At 42.5% G+C, this 17677-nt stretch overlaps 2 protein-coding genes across 2 annotated transcripts in view; one reads left to right on the forward strand and one right to left on the reverse strand.

Moving 5' to 3' along the window:
• The window catches only part of TXNL4A (thioredoxin-like 4A), a 14776-nt gene extending 9869 nt beyond the window's left edge, over positions 1–4907 (reverse strand). The window contains exon 1 of the mRNA XM_006875893.1: positions 4755–4907. Within this exon, the coding sequence (XP_006875955.1) occupies positions 4755–4907 (153 nt within the window). The remainder of the gene's footprint in view (positions 1–4754) is intronic.
• Positions 4908–9042: 4135 nt separating this feature from the next.
• LOC102818365 (glyoxylate reductase/hydroxypyruvate reductase-like) overlaps positions 9043–17677 on the forward strand; it is a 61533-nt gene continuing 52898 nt past the window's right edge. The window contains exons 1-2 of the mRNA XM_006875899.1: positions 9043–9424; positions 13382–13553. Of these exons, the coding sequence (XP_006875961.1) occupies positions 9043–9424; positions 13382–13553 (554 nt within the window). The remainder of the gene's footprint in view (positions 9425–13381; positions 13554–17677) is intronic.

Here is a 17677-nt window from a genome sequence, read left to right on the forward strand (position 1 = left end):
TAAAATATAATGGAATTTTCCCATGAACTTTTTTCTTTTGATCTATAATATGAAATACTCTTGGCAGTCCTGCCACCTACAAGTTCGATAAGCATGTTTCAGTTTTCTCCAGGTGAGTCAGTGATGAAATGCTTCACCAGTCCTCTGCATTCCACTAAATTTATCTTCAAGATACAACTAAGTAACACACACAACACTTAGACCAAAATCTAGCACACAATGCCAACTTACTGTTACATAGCTTTGTGAGGAACGCTACAACTAGCTAAGAATTCACAGAAATGTATTTTTCATAAAGTTCGGGTAATCAGTCTACTATCTACAAGGGGACTTCAAAAAGTTTGTGGAAAAATGGAATGAAAAGATAAGGGTGGTTAAAATGGTGACACAGATGACAGACGTAACCCACAATACTCAACTGTTCATGTCGAAAGTATAAACGGATGTGCATCTGGTTGGATATACTGCTACCAAAAGTAAAGGAAAATATTCTTTTTTGAAAAGGAAAAAGCAAACAGATAATGGAATTTCCCCACACACTGTTTGAAGACTCCTTGTCTTTTTACACTCTTAGGTAATTCACTTCAAAGCCATCACAAAACTGAGTGATAAATTTACTGGTGGCCTCCACCTTCCGACAGTCAAGTCATGATGACCCCCACTAACCAATAAAGCTGCATTCAGGACTATGCTGTTGTTTTTAAGCACCTTATCCTTAGTAATACGTACAATATACAATGTTACAAGATATAATTTGCTGATGTTATATCATTCTTAGATGTTCACTCACACATGTCCATAGAGCACATCTGTACAGATACTAATATAAGGCAATTATAATGAGAAGAAAATAGTCTTCAACTTACGTCATTTGATTTACAAAGGAAACCTTGTCCTAAGTCTTAGTGCAGGGACGAACAGTATTTTCTAAAACAACTTCGAGCCCTAATTACTCATAAAAACTCTCAACAATTTTGTCATTTGAGGGCAGTTAATGATAATAATGGAGCCCATGACTGGTGCAAACTTCAATGCGAGGTCGCTAACCAAAAGGGAGGGAGGCTCAACCCCGAGAAGTCTTAGAAGGAAGGCCTGGTGAGCTACTTCTGAAAAATCAGCTACTGAAATCCCTAGAGAACAGAACTCAACTTTGACACATCCATACTGGTAATACAGGCCTAACATTACTGATAAGGCTATAGCCTTTCTTTTCTTTTTTTTTAAGGTTTTGATTGTGAATTGAATAAAAGTTTACAGGGCAGATCATCAGTTTTACATTCAACAATGAATATACTACTTTCTCCGTGAGAACTCATTTAGTCCTCATGACAACCCTGAAGTTAGGGCCCTTTCTAGAGATGAGTAAAATGAGGCACAGACACAATGTATTACGATTACACCGCTAGTGAGTGACAGAGTATAACTGGAGTCTCTATTTGCAAAGCTGTTTATATTCAGAATCACAAATCCATATCAAACCACAAAAATATGTACACTATTTGCTCATGATAAAGACTCCTTATTGGAGCATCAGCTTCCACTGGGCTAACTGATTGGTAATGTGATACTTCAGATGAATCACTATTATCAGTCTTAAAACATTTCAAAAACAGATCTACCTCATACACATTCTATTAGATTGCATGATCATGAGCCACTGATATATCACTGAGATTTCAGATATTTTAAGATCCATTTGTTTGGACTTAAATGAAATGTCCCAATTATTTTTATTTATCTGGGATTAAGTAACAGTGAACCCAAAAGCATTACTTGTTCCAAACTATGCTCCTCCAAAATGGAAAAAAAGCTGAACTGTACATTACATAATCTCTTTTCAAAGCTGTGTATAAAATCAGATGCTAAACAGGAAACTTATATTATCATTCCACCCAATAAGTTGTCCATACTTATAAATAAGCAAGCCACAGAGATCTGTAAAGTCTGGAACATATCTCCTGTAACTTTAGGCTAACTTCCTGCCTTCTGTATACTCCAGCTTGAATGGGGGTGAGCCTTCTATAAGCAGCAAGTCAATACACCACATAGAGGAGAAAGAGTATAGTCAAGTCCAGCCTCCACATTTGCAACTTTTACTCACTTTAAAACAGCTGTGATATCCAAACAGGGCTCCTTACATGATGAGGACGATCCCTCACTATCTGTCATTTCTGCAGAGGGAGATTTTTAAATAAAGTGTTATATTGTTCTTTATACTACAACCTTAAATTTCAAAATTCCCACTGTGCTTCCCCATAAAGGGCTTCCAGAATTACAAATTAAAATTTTGCCCTTACACTAAAAGAAGAAAATAAAACATTAATAGTCTTTGAATGTATTTCAAGTTTGCAATTTGAACAACTATACTTTAAGAGTAAAGGTTGATTGAAAAGAAACCCAAATTTGGGGCAAGCAAAAGACAGTAATTAAAAAGACAAAAGAAAATTACTGAAAGTGAACCAAGTCAAATTGTCCTTTGTCACTAGGTTCAAAACCACATAAAGAGCATAGGAACACAGGATTCAGACTAGAGACTAAAGTAAAGGAATTAGAAAAGCAGAGACTAGTCTGGTGTAAGTCCCTACAACTTACATGAAGACACATAAAGTCTGTTTGCTAGCTAACAGCATTCATGCTGAGTTTTGCTTAGACCTGGAGAACCATGACCCTCTCTATCCATCCTAGCCTCGCAATTGATGGCAGGGGATCTGGGCATCCCTCGATGTTTATGCCGTCACCTGCAAGGTAGAACAGTGAAAAGTTCCACCATACATACCCTAAATTATTTCAGTCAATACAGTAATGGTTTGCTTATGCAAAAACTGCTTTTAGTGAATTTTACACTGAAGTACAGCAGTATTTACCTTTACTCATGCTAGCTTAAGCAAGTTTCTTGGCACCATCCGTCTCACTCATTAGCTTTCTGACCCCAGTTGGGAGGGTCCCTACTGGTGAGAGAACTGCTAGTCTCCTGAATCCCCCGGGTTTCTACTAAGCTCCCTAGTAACCTGGTGTCTGAGAGGAAGAGGCTGGGAGATGGCGGACAGGCTAAACTCCGCTCTGTTCTTATCTCCACTGACATTGCGTCAAGCTCCTCACAATTCCCTGCTACTTTACAAAGCAGTTTCTTGGATCCCCACCACACATCTACGGAATCTGAATCTGAGTCACATTTTAATAAGCACTACTAAAATGTAAGAATGCTGCTGTTGTTGTTAAGTGCGATTGAGTTGGTTCTGACCCATAGTAACCCTGTATAGGATTACAGAGGAGCAGCTGGTGAGCTTGAACCACCGACCTTGTGGTTCAAACAACTTTGCAGTACAGACTCCAAAATATAAGAACAGTCCTTGAATTCATAAAGCCACCACCGCTCTCTCATGATGCCCTTCCTACTAAGTAAAATGCATCGCTTGCTGAGTTAGCTCTGCAGGGCAGAACTGCTCCACAGAGTTTCCAAGCTTGTGAATCTTTATGGAAATTGACTGCCTCATCGTTCTCCCAACGAGTGGCTGGGGATTCAAACAGCTGACTTTTCAGCGAGCAGCCCCAAACTGAATCCACTGTGCCACTAGGGTACCTTTCCCTACTACAAGGAAGATAGCAAACATTAGAAATCATTTTTCCTTTTCCGTATAACACATGTAGTTGTTACTATTTACTCAAAGGGGTTCTTTTAATCAAGCCTAAATTTCCTATCCCCAACAAAGAAAATATTACTTCAATGTTTCGATTACTTTTTACAAAATGTTTATATTACTTTTTCTCTCTATTCAAATGAATGACCTCTTAAATTCATTATGGATCATTAATAGTTTAGTGTTGTTGTTAAGTGCCATCAAGTCAGTTCTGATTCACAGCAGCCAAGGAGCAGCTGGAGGCCTTGAGCCACCCATCTCTAGTTAGCAGTCCAGTTCTTATCCTATAGAACCATATCCTGACTCTAATATTTTGTTACTACCTTAACACTGTTTTGGGCCTTACTGCTTTAACTTTACAAATCAGGAAGTGATAGAAAAAGCAGTTTTCTCAGGTTATATGAAAGGACCCGACAACTATACTCTTATTGTCAGCAAACAGGTGCCGCAGACTGCCCAGGACGCTAACGTCAAACCCTTTTTCCTAATGTTACTTACATTTAAATTACTCCTAACTTCAAATCAAGTGCTTAAAGAGAACTTGGTGTAATAAAGGGGAAAAAATGGAACAAAACAAAACAGTAAAAGAGAAAAAGATTTACTACATAAATGTTCTGTTTTATAAATAAACAGGGAACAAAACATGACCATCCTTTCTAAATTATCCCCAGGAAGTTCCAATGCCCTTGCCAACTCAGTGGCTGTTGTTGAGTGCCATGGAGTCGGTTCTGACTCAGAACGACCCTGTCTGTCTGGAGTATCCCCGGAGCAGCTGCTGGTTTAACTGCTGACCTTAAAGTCTGCAGCCCAGTGCTGACCCTACAGCATCATGCCAAGTCTGCAAACGGGCGTTCTCACTGCGACGCAGGTGTGAATTCTGAACACCACCCTAGCAACAGAAATGACCTCTGGGAATGTTGAGAACTCTATGGAAACGTCCCCCAGACAAAGATCCCAACTACTGTGTCCAATTTCGGGGAGCACACACATGCAAGAATCACACTATGAGGCCCAAGCCGTCTACTGTTTCCTCACAGAGCACAGGACCCGGCCTGGCACCTCCCTTTTCCGTTTCACTGCCAGGCGCCCACCAGCAATCCCCCTAAGGAAATGGACCTTTTCAGCTATGCTGTAGAGTACTTCATCCATTTTCATACACGTAGGGTCCCAATCGTGTCCAAAGCGAATGACGACCACGCGGTCCTCTTCCGAAAGGATGGCCTGGTCCACCTGCCAGCCGTTGTGGAGATGCGGGAGCATGTACGACATCTTGAAACGTGACGGGATCTGAGACAGACAGTGGCCAGTCAGTCTTCACCGCTGGGGCCTGGGCAGCCTCCTTCGGACTGAGATGGCACCCCCTCCTCTCCGTCCTCCTTCCGTTCTCCGTCCCTGTCCCCGCAAATCCTCCTCACCCATATCTCCCTCAGGTCTCCTCCAGCCGTCCACGTTCCCCATCCTAGCCTCAGCACCCCACCCCACCCCGCCTTTCCCCAGGTCACTGTCCTCCCCCGCCACAGAGGGCCGCGTCCTCCTCCCGTCGGGCCCCCAGCTCGCCCCCGGCTCTCGTCAATCCCCGCAGGCCTCCCCTGCACTCCCGGCCCCTTCTCTCCTGCCCCACGCCCCCCGCACGTACACACTCACCTCCCGGCAGCCGGACGGCCTCCCGCGCAGGACTCCAAGTCCAGTACCAGGCGCCGCGGGCCTCAGTTACTCCCGGCGTGGGTACGCGTTGACGCAATGCGTGCGTGCTCCATACGTGCATACGTGAGTGTGCGCGACGGCGGCGGCGCACTCCGACTTCCTTCCGGGGAATGCCGCTGGGCAGCCAGATCCTCCAGTAGGAGTTTAGTGTTTGGTAAGCCTGACAAGCATCAACGTAGTTGATAAAAAGCAGGCCTTTCCTGGACTTTGCTGTCATACCAACTCACTGGCACAAATCCTATCGGAGATCACCCAAACCTAGGTGGCCAGGGTTGAGTGACGAATACTTGACTTACTCTTGGTGTCGAGGTGAGGTAACTGGAATCTGACAGCCAAGGCCCTTCCGAGCCCAGTGGCCAACTCAAAAGACCGATGCCCTGCAGTCCTGGGGGGACCGCTCACCAGCTGCCCCTCGGTCGCTATGGGTCGGAGCGGACTCGGAGTCAGTACCGACTCCGCGGCACTTAACAACAGTCCTGGTGTGGACTCCTGGTGTGGTGCTGTAGGGTAAGCACTGGACTTCGAACCACGAGGTTGATGGGTCAAACCCACCAGCCACTCCTCAGAAATCCAATGCAGGATCGCTGTGAGCCGGAACTGACTTGACGGCACGCAGCAACCACAATACGTAAAGTTGCTGGAATAAGCTTTCCTCGTTTTAAGTATTTATTTGTGTATAGGCGAGCCATAGTATTTTCAGTAACCTTAGATGCATGTGAAAGTTGGACAGTTAACAAGGAAGAATGTAGAAGAATTGATGCATTTGAGTTACGAAGGTATAGACTGCCCCCGAACAAACAGATCTGTGTCGGAGGAATTACAACTCGAGTGCCCCTTAGAAGCCAGGCCGGCCAGACTTGGCCTCTCATACTTTGGACTCATTATCACGAGGGACCAGTCCTTGGAGAAACATCCTGCTTGGTAAAGTGGAGGGTCCGTAAAGCTGACTGCGCCGATGGAAAGGCAGCCTTCTTATACAGTTGAAGGAGGAACTAAACTTAGAAGCTCTTCGTGAGTTAAAAGACACGCAGCGGAGTCAAAGGCATAGATATTTAACAGACACGGGGGGGGGGGGTTACCTGATTAAAAGGTGCCCTGGGGAACCTAGAGCTAGGGGGCATGGAGGAAGGCAGAATCTCCAGTGAGTACTATCCAATCTGTCTAGGAGGAGCTGATGCAATGAAATGCAGAAGGGTCACTTGTGATACAATAGTGAATAATTGTTATCAGGACTGATTGTGAGGGTTGACGCTTTGTAGCAAGGAAGGGAGTGGTTAACTCTCCAGTCTAGGAGCGGAGGTCTCTAAGACCATCAATGGAGAAGAGCCCAGAGCGGGACCCCACCCAGAGAAGCAGTGAGGCGCGAGATAGAGATAGAGGCAGAGACAATGACGTGGAGTGATGAAGCGGCTGGGGACTTTGGATGGGGGGGGGGCGGGGAGGAAGTGCAGGTGGTGGGTTTGTAGGGTATACCTTTTGGTCGATTGATGGTGCATGGAGGAGATTGGAACCATGGCAATGAAACGATATACAATAGAATGAATGTAAAAGTAAAGTTCTCTCATGTAAACTCTCATATAATCCACAATAAAACATTTTAAAAAAAGAAATAGCAAAAAAAAAGTGCCCTGGGGCACTGTAGGATAAGCACTGGACTAACTGCAAGGTGGTTGGTAAGTGCCATCCAGTGGGTTCCACTCAGCCACCTTGTATAGCAAGGGTGGGAAATGTCTGGTCTGCCAGCCATATAAAGTCCATGAAATCATTCGTTCTGGCTCTGCCAAGGCCACCTCAGTTCCAGCCGCGGCTGCTCATGTTGCTGTTAAGTAACATGGAGTCAGTTCCAACTCGTGGCAACCCTGTGTAGGGTTTGTGAAGAGCAGCTGGTGGGTTTGAACTGCTGCCTTTGTGGTTAGCAGTACAGCAGTGCAAACCTGATAGTCTGCAGAGGAAAGGTGAGCTGCTCCCGGAAAGATTCACAGCCTTGGAAGCCCTGGTTAGGATTGATGGCAGTGTAAGTTGACTCGCTGGCAATGGGCTGGGTTTGGGGTTGGGTGATTGGTTGTTTTTGTTGTGATGCGCCCCGTGGAGTCGGTTCTGACCTATAGCGACCCTATACAAGATTTTCGAGGCTGTAAATCTTTACAGGAGCAGAAAGCCTCATCTTTCTCCTGCGGAGCAGCTGATAGTTTCAAACTGCTGACCTTAAGGTTCACAGCCCGATTCGTAACCACTGTGCTACCAGAGCTCCTTGGTGGCGGTGGTGGTGGTTGTGAAGTGCCGTCCAGTCGATTCTGACCCATAGGGATCCTGTAAAGGGTTTACAAGAAGCAGCTGGTGAGCTTGAAGTCCTGACCTTGCAGTTCAAAGGGCTTTGTAGTCTGGTGCATTAACCCACAGCGAGCGCCACACCAGGACATCGCATGTGGTTTTGATTTACATTTTTCTACTGTGGTGCCATAGGATAAGTACTTAACAGCTAACTGCAAGATTAGCAGTTCAAATCTACCAGCCACTCCTGGGTAACCCTATACAAGTTAGCTACGAGTTGTAACTGACTTGATGGGCCTTACCAAATATAACACTATGAGTAAAGATGCTCTAGTATTTAAGGCATTGTGTCCACTTCGCTGGGCCTGCATTCTCAGTGGTTTAGCAATTTTTTTCTGTTATAGCAGCACCTGATAACTAAGACAGAGTTTGGTCCCAGGAAATGGAGTGCTGCTCTAACGGTTGCCTCAATCGTGGAAGTGGATAATGAGCAACGACTGAAAGAGGAACTAAGCCCACAGTGCCTTTAAGACACTGTTGGAGGACTTATGGATGTCCAGGGCAGTGCTGATAAGGGATCCGAAGTGAGAAAAGCTGCCACACCATAGACCACACAGTAAGGAGCAGCAGCAACCAGGACAGTGATGTTGATAGCAGAGCTGACTTCCTGTCTTATGCTCCTGGTCTGTGACTGGAGACAGACCGAGGTCTGAGTTCTGTTCACAAAAGAACGTGACCAATAACGGAGAAGCGCATCAGTACTGCTACTCCACTTGCTCCCTCAGCATTGGAGCAGCCAGGGCTCATGGGCCTTTCCAGAAGGCTGCCTCACAGCATGGCAGCGGGTTACCACCCCCAAGACAAAAGCAGTCTTTCATGACTAAATCTCAGAATGATTCCCAGACCTTCTGCCGAATTCTCCTTTGAAGTAATTCAAAGAGTTCATCCCACACTCCAAGAGAGGCCTGAATACCAGAGTCACTAGACAGAGGGAAGTGGGCAAGATGGAAAGGGACTTTGTTGAGTCAGAGTGTTGGGCTTACTGCCTTTCGGGTTTCCTGGGAATTGATAAACTAAATAAAAATGAAAGCCAGTCTTGTGATTTAAGAAATCTGAGGAGTAGCAGAAGTTACTCCTGTGGGCTGTTCTCTTAAAGCAGGATTTCAGACTGGTTCGGTCCAGTTCAACCCCCTGCTGAGAATTTGCATTTCCACCTTAGATGTAATGAATCCGAATCTGCATTTAAAAAGACTTTCTGGTGATTCTTATGTATATAGTACATTGAAAAATAAGAATCACCTGGAAATCTTGTTAAACTCTAGCTTATGATTCAGTGGATGAGGGATGGAAATGCAAATTTTCAGCAAGGAATCCATCCAGAATGAACTGGTTTGAAGCCCTGTCTTGTGCAAATCTCATTCTGTAGGTCATGGGAGATCAAGAGCTACCTGCGGTTTTGGTGTCTGGATTTGAAGGACCAAGAAGCGTGTGTAAGGACCATGTTGCAGACCTGCAGAAACACTTTAATCTCATTACCATGCAGGAATTTTTGGAAAATAAAACAAAATTCAGCCCAAAGATCCAGGCTGTCTACGTTTGGGCAGGACAGCCCGTTATTGACCAGGAACTCCTACAGACCCTGCCCTCCTTGAAGATTATCGCCAATGGAGGAGTGGGTTTAGATCACCTGGACCTGAAGCTCATTGCTCGCTTTGGTGTGAAAGTGGCCAACACACCAAAGGACGTATCAAACCCCACAGCAGACATGGGAATGGCCTTACTACTGGCTTCTGCCCGGAGACTCGTGGAACGTAAAATGTCCATTCAAGAGGTTGATTTGCCAAAGAAATTTACTGACAAATATTTCATGAGATAATTTAAAAATTCAGAAGAAGAAAGAAAAAGGTATTTTTAAAATATGTGGATATCTTTAAGCTACAGTTTTGTCTGACTTTCCTACACTTGGGAATTGGAGCCTCTCTTGATAGTTTGTAGCCTGCATTAGTGTCCAAGCTTGATAAACCCAATCACATCCCTTTATTACCCAAGAGTCTGATTATGAAATTTTACTCACATATCAGATAGGAAAATGTCTTTTTTCCTTGTAATAAGTCCTTCTTTCTTTGCTCACTTCTCCTTTTATATCTCTAAAATGATTGAGTCAAGATACAGCCTAGCCCTGTAGATTGCGTGTGGTTTCACTAACATCATAGAAATGAGGATTTTCAGCACACAGAATAATTACATCGGATCAGAAATAACCACATCAGATCACAGCATTATAGTAAGTCTCCTCATGGGAGGTTGCTGTATCTTCACTGCCAAACCATTGAAAATCTGACTGCCAAGTCAGCCAAGTTGACATAAAATCTTAGTTGTATTTTGGTTTTGAGGACTTGTTTTAATTTTCTTCATTTCCCACCTGAATTTGCATATGAGCAATAGATGATTTGTTCCGCTGTAGAGCCCTGGCCTTGTTCTGACTGATGATATTGAGCTTCTCCATTGTCTCCTTCCACACATAGAGTTCCTTTGATGCATGTGTGTTCCACCTGGTGAGGTCCACTTGTATAGTCACCGCCTCTGGTATTTTCAGTGAATAAGTTGGTCTTGCAAAATTCTATCCTGCGACCTCCACTGTCATTTCTGTCACCAAGGTCGTATTTTCCAACGGCTGATCCTTCTTTGTTTCTAACTTTCACATTCAAATAAAAGATAACTAGCAATGCATTTGATTGCATGTTTGATCAATTTCAGACTGCTAAAGTTGGCAAAAACCTTCCAGGTCTTCATCTCTCACTTTAGTAATTTGTGTGTAAATTTCAGTGATGTTGTATGAACTGGTCTTTCTTGTAGGCACATGGATGTTAGCCTGTCAATGACAGCTTTGTAATTCAGGCTAGATCTTGAAGTGCTCTTTTTAATGATGACGTGATGCCCTTCCTCTTCATTCTGCCATTCCTAGCATGTTGTAGTTCACTGCTTTTGAGTCAGTTCTGATTTATAGCAACCCTGAATAACGTTTCCAGGAAGCAGCTGGTGAGTTTGAATCGCCGACCTTGCAGTCCAGCGCAATAACCCACAGCGCCACACCAGGACTCCATTCCTAGCCTAGTAAACCATATAATTGATTCAAACTGGCCAATACCAGTCCAGTTCATGTCACCAGTTTCAACCTTTATGTGTCCCATTTAAGTTTTGATGACTTCTAGATTCATTCTTCATATATTCTGACGATTTATAGATGTTTACGGTTACTTGTTCTTGAGTCAAGCTATATCAACAAATGAATGTCCCCAAAGCTTGACTCCATCCTTGTCTCTGAGGAGGCAACTCCTTCCCCAGGCATAGTTAGAATACATTCCAACCTGAGGGGCTCATCCACTGGCACAATATCAGACAATATTTTGCTAATATTCATAACATTTTAAGTGGCTAATTTTTAGACGTGGACTGCTTTTTCCTTCTTCCTAGTCTGTAAACGCAGCTGAAACCTGCTCACCATTGGTGACCCTGCTGGTATTTTCAATACTGGTGACATGGCTTCCAGCCTCTAGGACACACTGACACATGAGTGCTGGGAAATGCCCTGAGGGGTCACCCGTTACCATGTCAGGCATGCTACCCTGGGCTCATGAACTACAAGTGAGGAAGTAGAATCCCAGCCATTCCTATACAGACACGTCTCGGGATTGGACTGCGGAATGATCACATAGTAATGAAAAGCTTCTCCCATATCCTCCAGATGAAGACTTTGTTATGAAGGGGTTGAAGAAAAATGAAGTAAGAACTAGGTTCTTCCTATTTTTAGCTACTGGTTAAAACACACAAAACAACTCCTTTCAACCCAAAAGTCTTCCTTAATGTGAAAGAATTTGCTATTTTTAAACATTCTACCACAGGCTCTGGTGTCATTATGAGTAAATTGCCATTTATTCCCATTATTCATGTCTTTTGTTGTTTATTTTATTTATTTATTTTAACTTTTTGTTATGAACTGAATGAAGGTTAACAGACAAGATCACTACCTTGACAGTCAACAAATTGTACGTGTCTTTGTTTTTCATCTCAATGATTACAATCCCCTCTCTGCAGTAGTTAGCCTACTTCCTATGGCTTCTAGTTTACATCTTATATTTTACAAATGAACAAAGCAAAAATATTTGATGCACACCTACATAACAAAAACTCTGTCTTCATTTCAGTGCCCTAAAGGCATATTCTGCCAGCCAACCTCCTGCCCTCAGGCACACAGCCTGACTCAGTCCCTGGGCCTGGGGCCTGCAGTCTGCAGCCGCTCACACTGCTTTTCTAGCTAGGATCTCACACTCCACTCGTGCTCTTGCTAGCCCTGGGATCTTCTCTTCCTGAAATGAAAGATTAGCTACACCACCCTTTTAGTTACATACCTTACACTGTTACAGTTGTGACTATCACAATTAATCCTGCTAAGAATTATTCACAATTGAACATAAAATCCTATTGCCATCATCCCCTGTCCCCTTTCACCAGGGGAAAACAATTCAGTGGGGATTCTACTTTACCCCCCTTGTTCTGAAAGTGAGCACACTCATGAAAGCTTGAAGCCAGCCACTTCATGTCTTTATGGTGGTGGTGGTGATGATGTGCCCCATTTTTAATAGCCAATGTCTACATTCCCATCACTATCAACCTAGTGAATATCAGTAAACAAGCTTGTTTCTTGATATGAAGAATCCTTCCATTCTGATTGGAATTTTGAGCAACTGCATCCATAAATAAAGATCCAGTTCATCAAATTGTAGCAATTTATACTTGCTCACAGTCTCAAGCATCTTTATCGTCCTTGGTTCTAGTTCAACTAGCCAGCCAAACTAGGTCAAATGGGTACTAGTTGCAAGTTTGGGAGTTCACACATGCCTCGCTACACTTCAGACCACCTGGCCGCTTCACTTTCAGCTCTGTCCCCTAGTAGCTACGTCAGTGCCCATGAACTTGTGAGTTCACACATCTTCTAAACTCCAGACTAGCCAGAACTTTCTCTTCTCTCTCTCATCTTGATGTCAACAGATGTCAATGAAACATAGTCACACTCAGGCCATGTCTTCATTGTTGCATTTCCCGCAAGTATACCAGAGTGCCTGCAGGTTCCCTTTGAGTTTCAGTCTAGAAGGGAATTTTTCCTGATGGGCTGACTTTTCTTGCCTTGATGCCTCCAAAGCAAACAGCTTGCTTGATATTCTAACAGCCAAACAGTCCGCTTTTTTTCTGTAGGTCTTTCTTTCGATTATATTCTTCTGTCTGTATGTCTTTTCAAATGGGAATGTCCTAAATCAGAAGGTTCTGGGTGGGACTCAGGATTCCACCTAAGGCCCCATATGCTACAAAAGCTTAACAAGAAGCCAATTTTTGTGGGCAAATTCTAGTTCCCCTTATGGCAAATCCAATCAATGATAGGCTGAAGATAGGCTTATATGCTTTCTATAATCATAATTCCCAATATTCATTTCTGTCACACTTAAAGGTCTATTTGACAGTAGTAGGCAGAGGAAACCAATATCCATAAGACGGTCAAACACCTAAACATTTCCCCCCTCCTTTATCCATTCAGATTACCCCATTATTCATGTCTTCTAGAACTTTTGTTTCCTGCCATGTAGAAAAGCATGCATGCCTGTGGTCCACAGTGGGCATTCTGTAATGGTCACTCTGTCAGGAAATCCAAGTGAAGATTGTGGGGTTGCTGTTGGTGTCATTTCCATGGCTCACTTCTACCTTGTACATTTTAGGTCATCAGTTGGCTCATGCAGCAGATATGACGACCATGTCTTTGAATTGGATGGGTGAAGAAGTGACAGGGGCCACTCTGGGAATCATCGGCATGGGCACTATTGGCTATAAGGTTGCACAGAGGGCCAAAGCCTTCGAAATGAAGATTTTGTATCACAATAGGAACCGCAGGTAAAAGTCAGAAAATGGACTTTTTTAAATTAACTGATTAGGCCTTGTGCCATTACTACCTTAAATACTGCGTGGACACATTGTTCCTCCATTTTTCAAAGCCTCTTAACTGTACTCTCCAAGAAATAGAATTGAAGGTCAAGAAAGGAACTGGGGTAATTTGATGAAGACCTAGAAATGTGGCTGTAATTCCTTTTTAGTGGAAAAATTTCACCATGAAGGAAAGAGATTGTTAACTTACCTACACAATATGTATTCTCTTTATTTCTAAAACAATTTTTGATGATAGGATATGCTATCCTACACATCCACTGTACAATTTGATTGGTTCTTTTAATATTGAGATATACTATGGGGCTTCAAAAGTTCAAGAATAAGTGGAATTTAAAGGTAATGGAATTTTTCCATGAATTTTTTGAATCTACCTCATCTGTCAGTTTGTCGTACTGTGGTAGCTTATGAGTTGCTGTGATTCTGGAAGCTATGTCATGGGTATTTTAAATAATATTAGGGTCACCCACAGTGGACAGGTTTCAGATGAGCTTCCAGAAGAAGACAGACTAGTAAGAAGGAGAGATGAACTACTTCCAAATATTTAGTCACTGAAAACCTCATGAATAGCGGAGAAACACTGTCAGATATAGTGCCAGAAAATGAGTGCATTTGGAAGGCACTCAAAATGCGACTGGGGAAGAGCTGCCTCCTCAAAGTAGAGTTGACCAAATGGAGTAAAGCCTGTGGGAGAAAAGCCCATGGGACCTTCATTTGCTGATAGGGCACAACTCAAAATGAAGAGAAACAGTTGTAAACATCTGTGAGTCTTCCAGAACACTTAATTGTGCTCATGAGGAATCTGTACATGGACCAAGAGGCAGTTGTTCGAAAAGAACATGGGAACACTGAATGGTTTAAAATTAAGAGAGGTGTACGACAGGAGTGTATTCTTTCACCATACTTACTCAACCTGTGTGCTGAGCAAATAATCCGAGAAGCTGAGTTATATGAAGAAAAATGTAGTATCAGGATTAGAGGAAGACTCATAAACAACCTGTGATATGCAAATGATGCAACCTTCTTGCCGAAAGTGAAGAGTCTTAAAATATTTACTTATGAAGATCAAAGAGCACAGTATGGATTACATCTCAATGACAAGAAAACAAAAATCCTCACCACTGGACCAATAAACAACATTCTTATCAATGGAGAAAAAATTGAAGTTGTCAAGGACTTCATTCTTCTTGGATCAACTATCAACACTGGCGGAAGCAGCAGTCAAGAGATCAGATGACGTATTGTATTAGGCAAATCTGCTGCACAAGACCTTTTTAAAGTGTTGAAGAGCAGAGATGTCAGCTTGAGGACTAAAGGTGCACCTGACCCAAGCCCTGGTGTTTTCGATAACTGGACAGTGAATAAGGGAATCGCAGAAAAACTGATGCATTTGAGTTATGGTGTTGGAGGAGAATATTGAAAGTACCATGCGCTGCCAAAAGAACCAACAGATCTGTGTTGGAAGAAGTACAGCCAGAGTCTCCTTAGAGGCAAGGATGGGCAAACTTCCTCTCTCATACTTGGGACGTATTGTCAGGAAGGACCAGTCGCTGGAGAAGGATTTCATGTTTGGTAGAGTGGAAGGTCAGAGAAAAAGAGAAAGATCCCCAGCAAGATGGACTGACAAAGTGTCAGCATTAATGGGCTCGAGTATGGCAACAATCATGAGGTTGTCCTAGGACCGGGCAATGTTTTGTTCTATTGTACATTGGGGTCACTATGAGTTGGTACTGACTCAATGGCACCTAACAACAACAACAAATTTCACTTAGCATAATGTTCTCCAGGGTCAAATATGTTGTGAGGTGTTTCTCAGATTCATCATTATCCTTCATGTCTCTTGACTGGTACATTTAATCCATTTGCATTCAGTGTAATTATCAATAGGTATGAATTGATTGTTGTTTTGTTTTTTGTTTTTTCCAGTGTGAATTCATTTAATGAGATATTGTCATTTTTTTGTGTGTTTTCTTGTTTTTCTGATGTTGCTGGATTCTTTGTTTCACATACTTTTCTGTACTGACTGTATTTTGTTTGTGACATTTCATTTTCAGTTCTGTTGTGTTAATATATGCTAACTTTCTGATTTCCCTTCTTTTTTAAAAAAATTTTGATGTACAGGTGTGATGTTTCTTTGAGATTTCCCTGGAATTTATTATTTTTTCCCTTCTTAAAACAGTCTGTTATATCTTGAAATCCACTTGACTTCCTTGCCTTTGGAAGTTCTATATCTACACTCTTCCCTCTTTTTGCTTTGTAATTGACGTCATTGTAAATTTATGTCTCTGGCTCCCTATCTTCAGTTACTTGAATTCCTCCATCTGGATTGAGCTCTGGATGGTAATCTCAGGCTGTTACCTGCTTATATTTGTTGTCAGCCCAGAGAACACCTTTTAGTATTTTATGTAAAGTTGGTCTGTTACAATTCCTTTAATTGTTTTTCAGGAAATGTCCTAATGTCACAATCATATTTGAGGGACAGCTCTGTTGGGTGTATGATTCTTGGTTGGGACTCTTTTTCTTTCAGCATTTTGTATATGTCATTGCATTGCCTTCTTGCCTGCATGGTTTCTGCGAAGAAATCAGAGCTTACTCTTATTAGTTCTCTTTTGTAGGTAACTTTTCATTTTTCCTGAGCTGCTCTCAAGATTCTTTCCTTGTCTTTGACTATGGAGAGTTTTATTATGATATATATTGGTTATTTTCTTTTGGGATCAATCCTGTTTGGGGTTCGTTCAACTTCTTGTATGCTTATCTTCTCGTCTTTTGTGGTGTTAGGGACGTTTTCTTCCAACATTTCTTTGCCAGTGTTCTCTGTGCTTCTCTCTTCCTGTTTTGCCTGTCAGTTGGTCCTCTTCATGGTGTCCCGCACAACTCTTAGGCTTTCTTTGAATTTTTCATTCTTTTTTCTGATTGTTCTTCTAGCATATTAGGACTGAGAGATTTATCTTCAAGCTCACTAATTCGGGCTTCCATTGCTTTGCATCTACTCCTTTATCCTTTCAATGTATTGCCTATTTCTGAGATCTTGGTATTAATGTTCTAGATTTCTAATTGCAAGTTTTTGTTCCAAAATTTGCATTTATTTTGTCTATTTATTCTTGTAGTGTTTTCCTGTGATGTTGGTAGCTATGCCAATGGGATTTTCATACCAGCAGGATCACCTGTAGTGAAGAGATTTCAGCTAAGCTCCCGACTAAGGTAGACTAGGCATAGAGAGGTGGAGTACTTCTGAATCTTTAGCCATCAGCAACCTTATGAATAGCAGCGGAACATTGTCAGCTATAGTGCTAGAAGATCAAAACATTATGAATAGAACCAGAATATTATCAGATGTAGTCCTGGAAAATGAGCTCCCAGGTTGGGAAACATTCAAAATACGACTTGAGAAGAGCTTCCTCCTCAAAGTAGAATGGACCGTGGTGACACAAATGGAATAAACTTTCAGGATTGTCATTTGCTGATGAGGCACGACTCAAAATGAGCAGATACAGCTGTGGTGGTGGTAATATGCTGTGGAGTCGATACAACTGTAGACATCCAGTAATAATTGGAACATGGAGTGTACTAAGTATGAATCTTTCTGGTGTTCTCTGCTTTCAGCCAAGATCCATCTGATGGCAGCTATGATAGTCCTCATTCCACATCCTCTTCTGAATCCAGTTTGAACCTCTGGAAGTTCTCTGTCAATGTATGGTTGCAGCATTTTTGTATTATCTTTTTTTTTTTTTTTAAGTTTTTATTGTGAATTGAGTGAAAGTTTACAGAGCAGATCATCAGTTTTACATTCAACAAGTCATACACCTTGTTTCATTACAATGATTATAATCCCCTCCATGTCCTATCAGTTAACAGTATTTCTATTCACTGTAGCTCTTTTTTTTCTTTAAACACTCAGGCATATATAATAATTTACACCATGAAAGGGCACATTCTGCAAGTCTGTCTCCTAGCTGCCAGCTCTTAGTCCCTCTCATCCCATGAATCTAGAGTCCTCAGCTGCTCCCTCTCTCCATGTCCCCATCTCTGCCTCCATCTCTGGTGTCACTGCTTCTCTGGATAAGCTCTCGCAT

The sequence above is a fragment of the Chrysochloris asiatica genome, unplaced genomic scaffold, assembly GCF_000296735.1.
Source record: "Chrysochloris asiatica unplaced genomic scaffold, ChrAsi1.0 scaffold00345, whole genome shotgun sequence".
NCBI lineage: Eukaryota > Metazoa > Chordata > Mammalia > Afrosoricida > Chrysochloridae > Chrysochloris > Chrysochloris asiatica.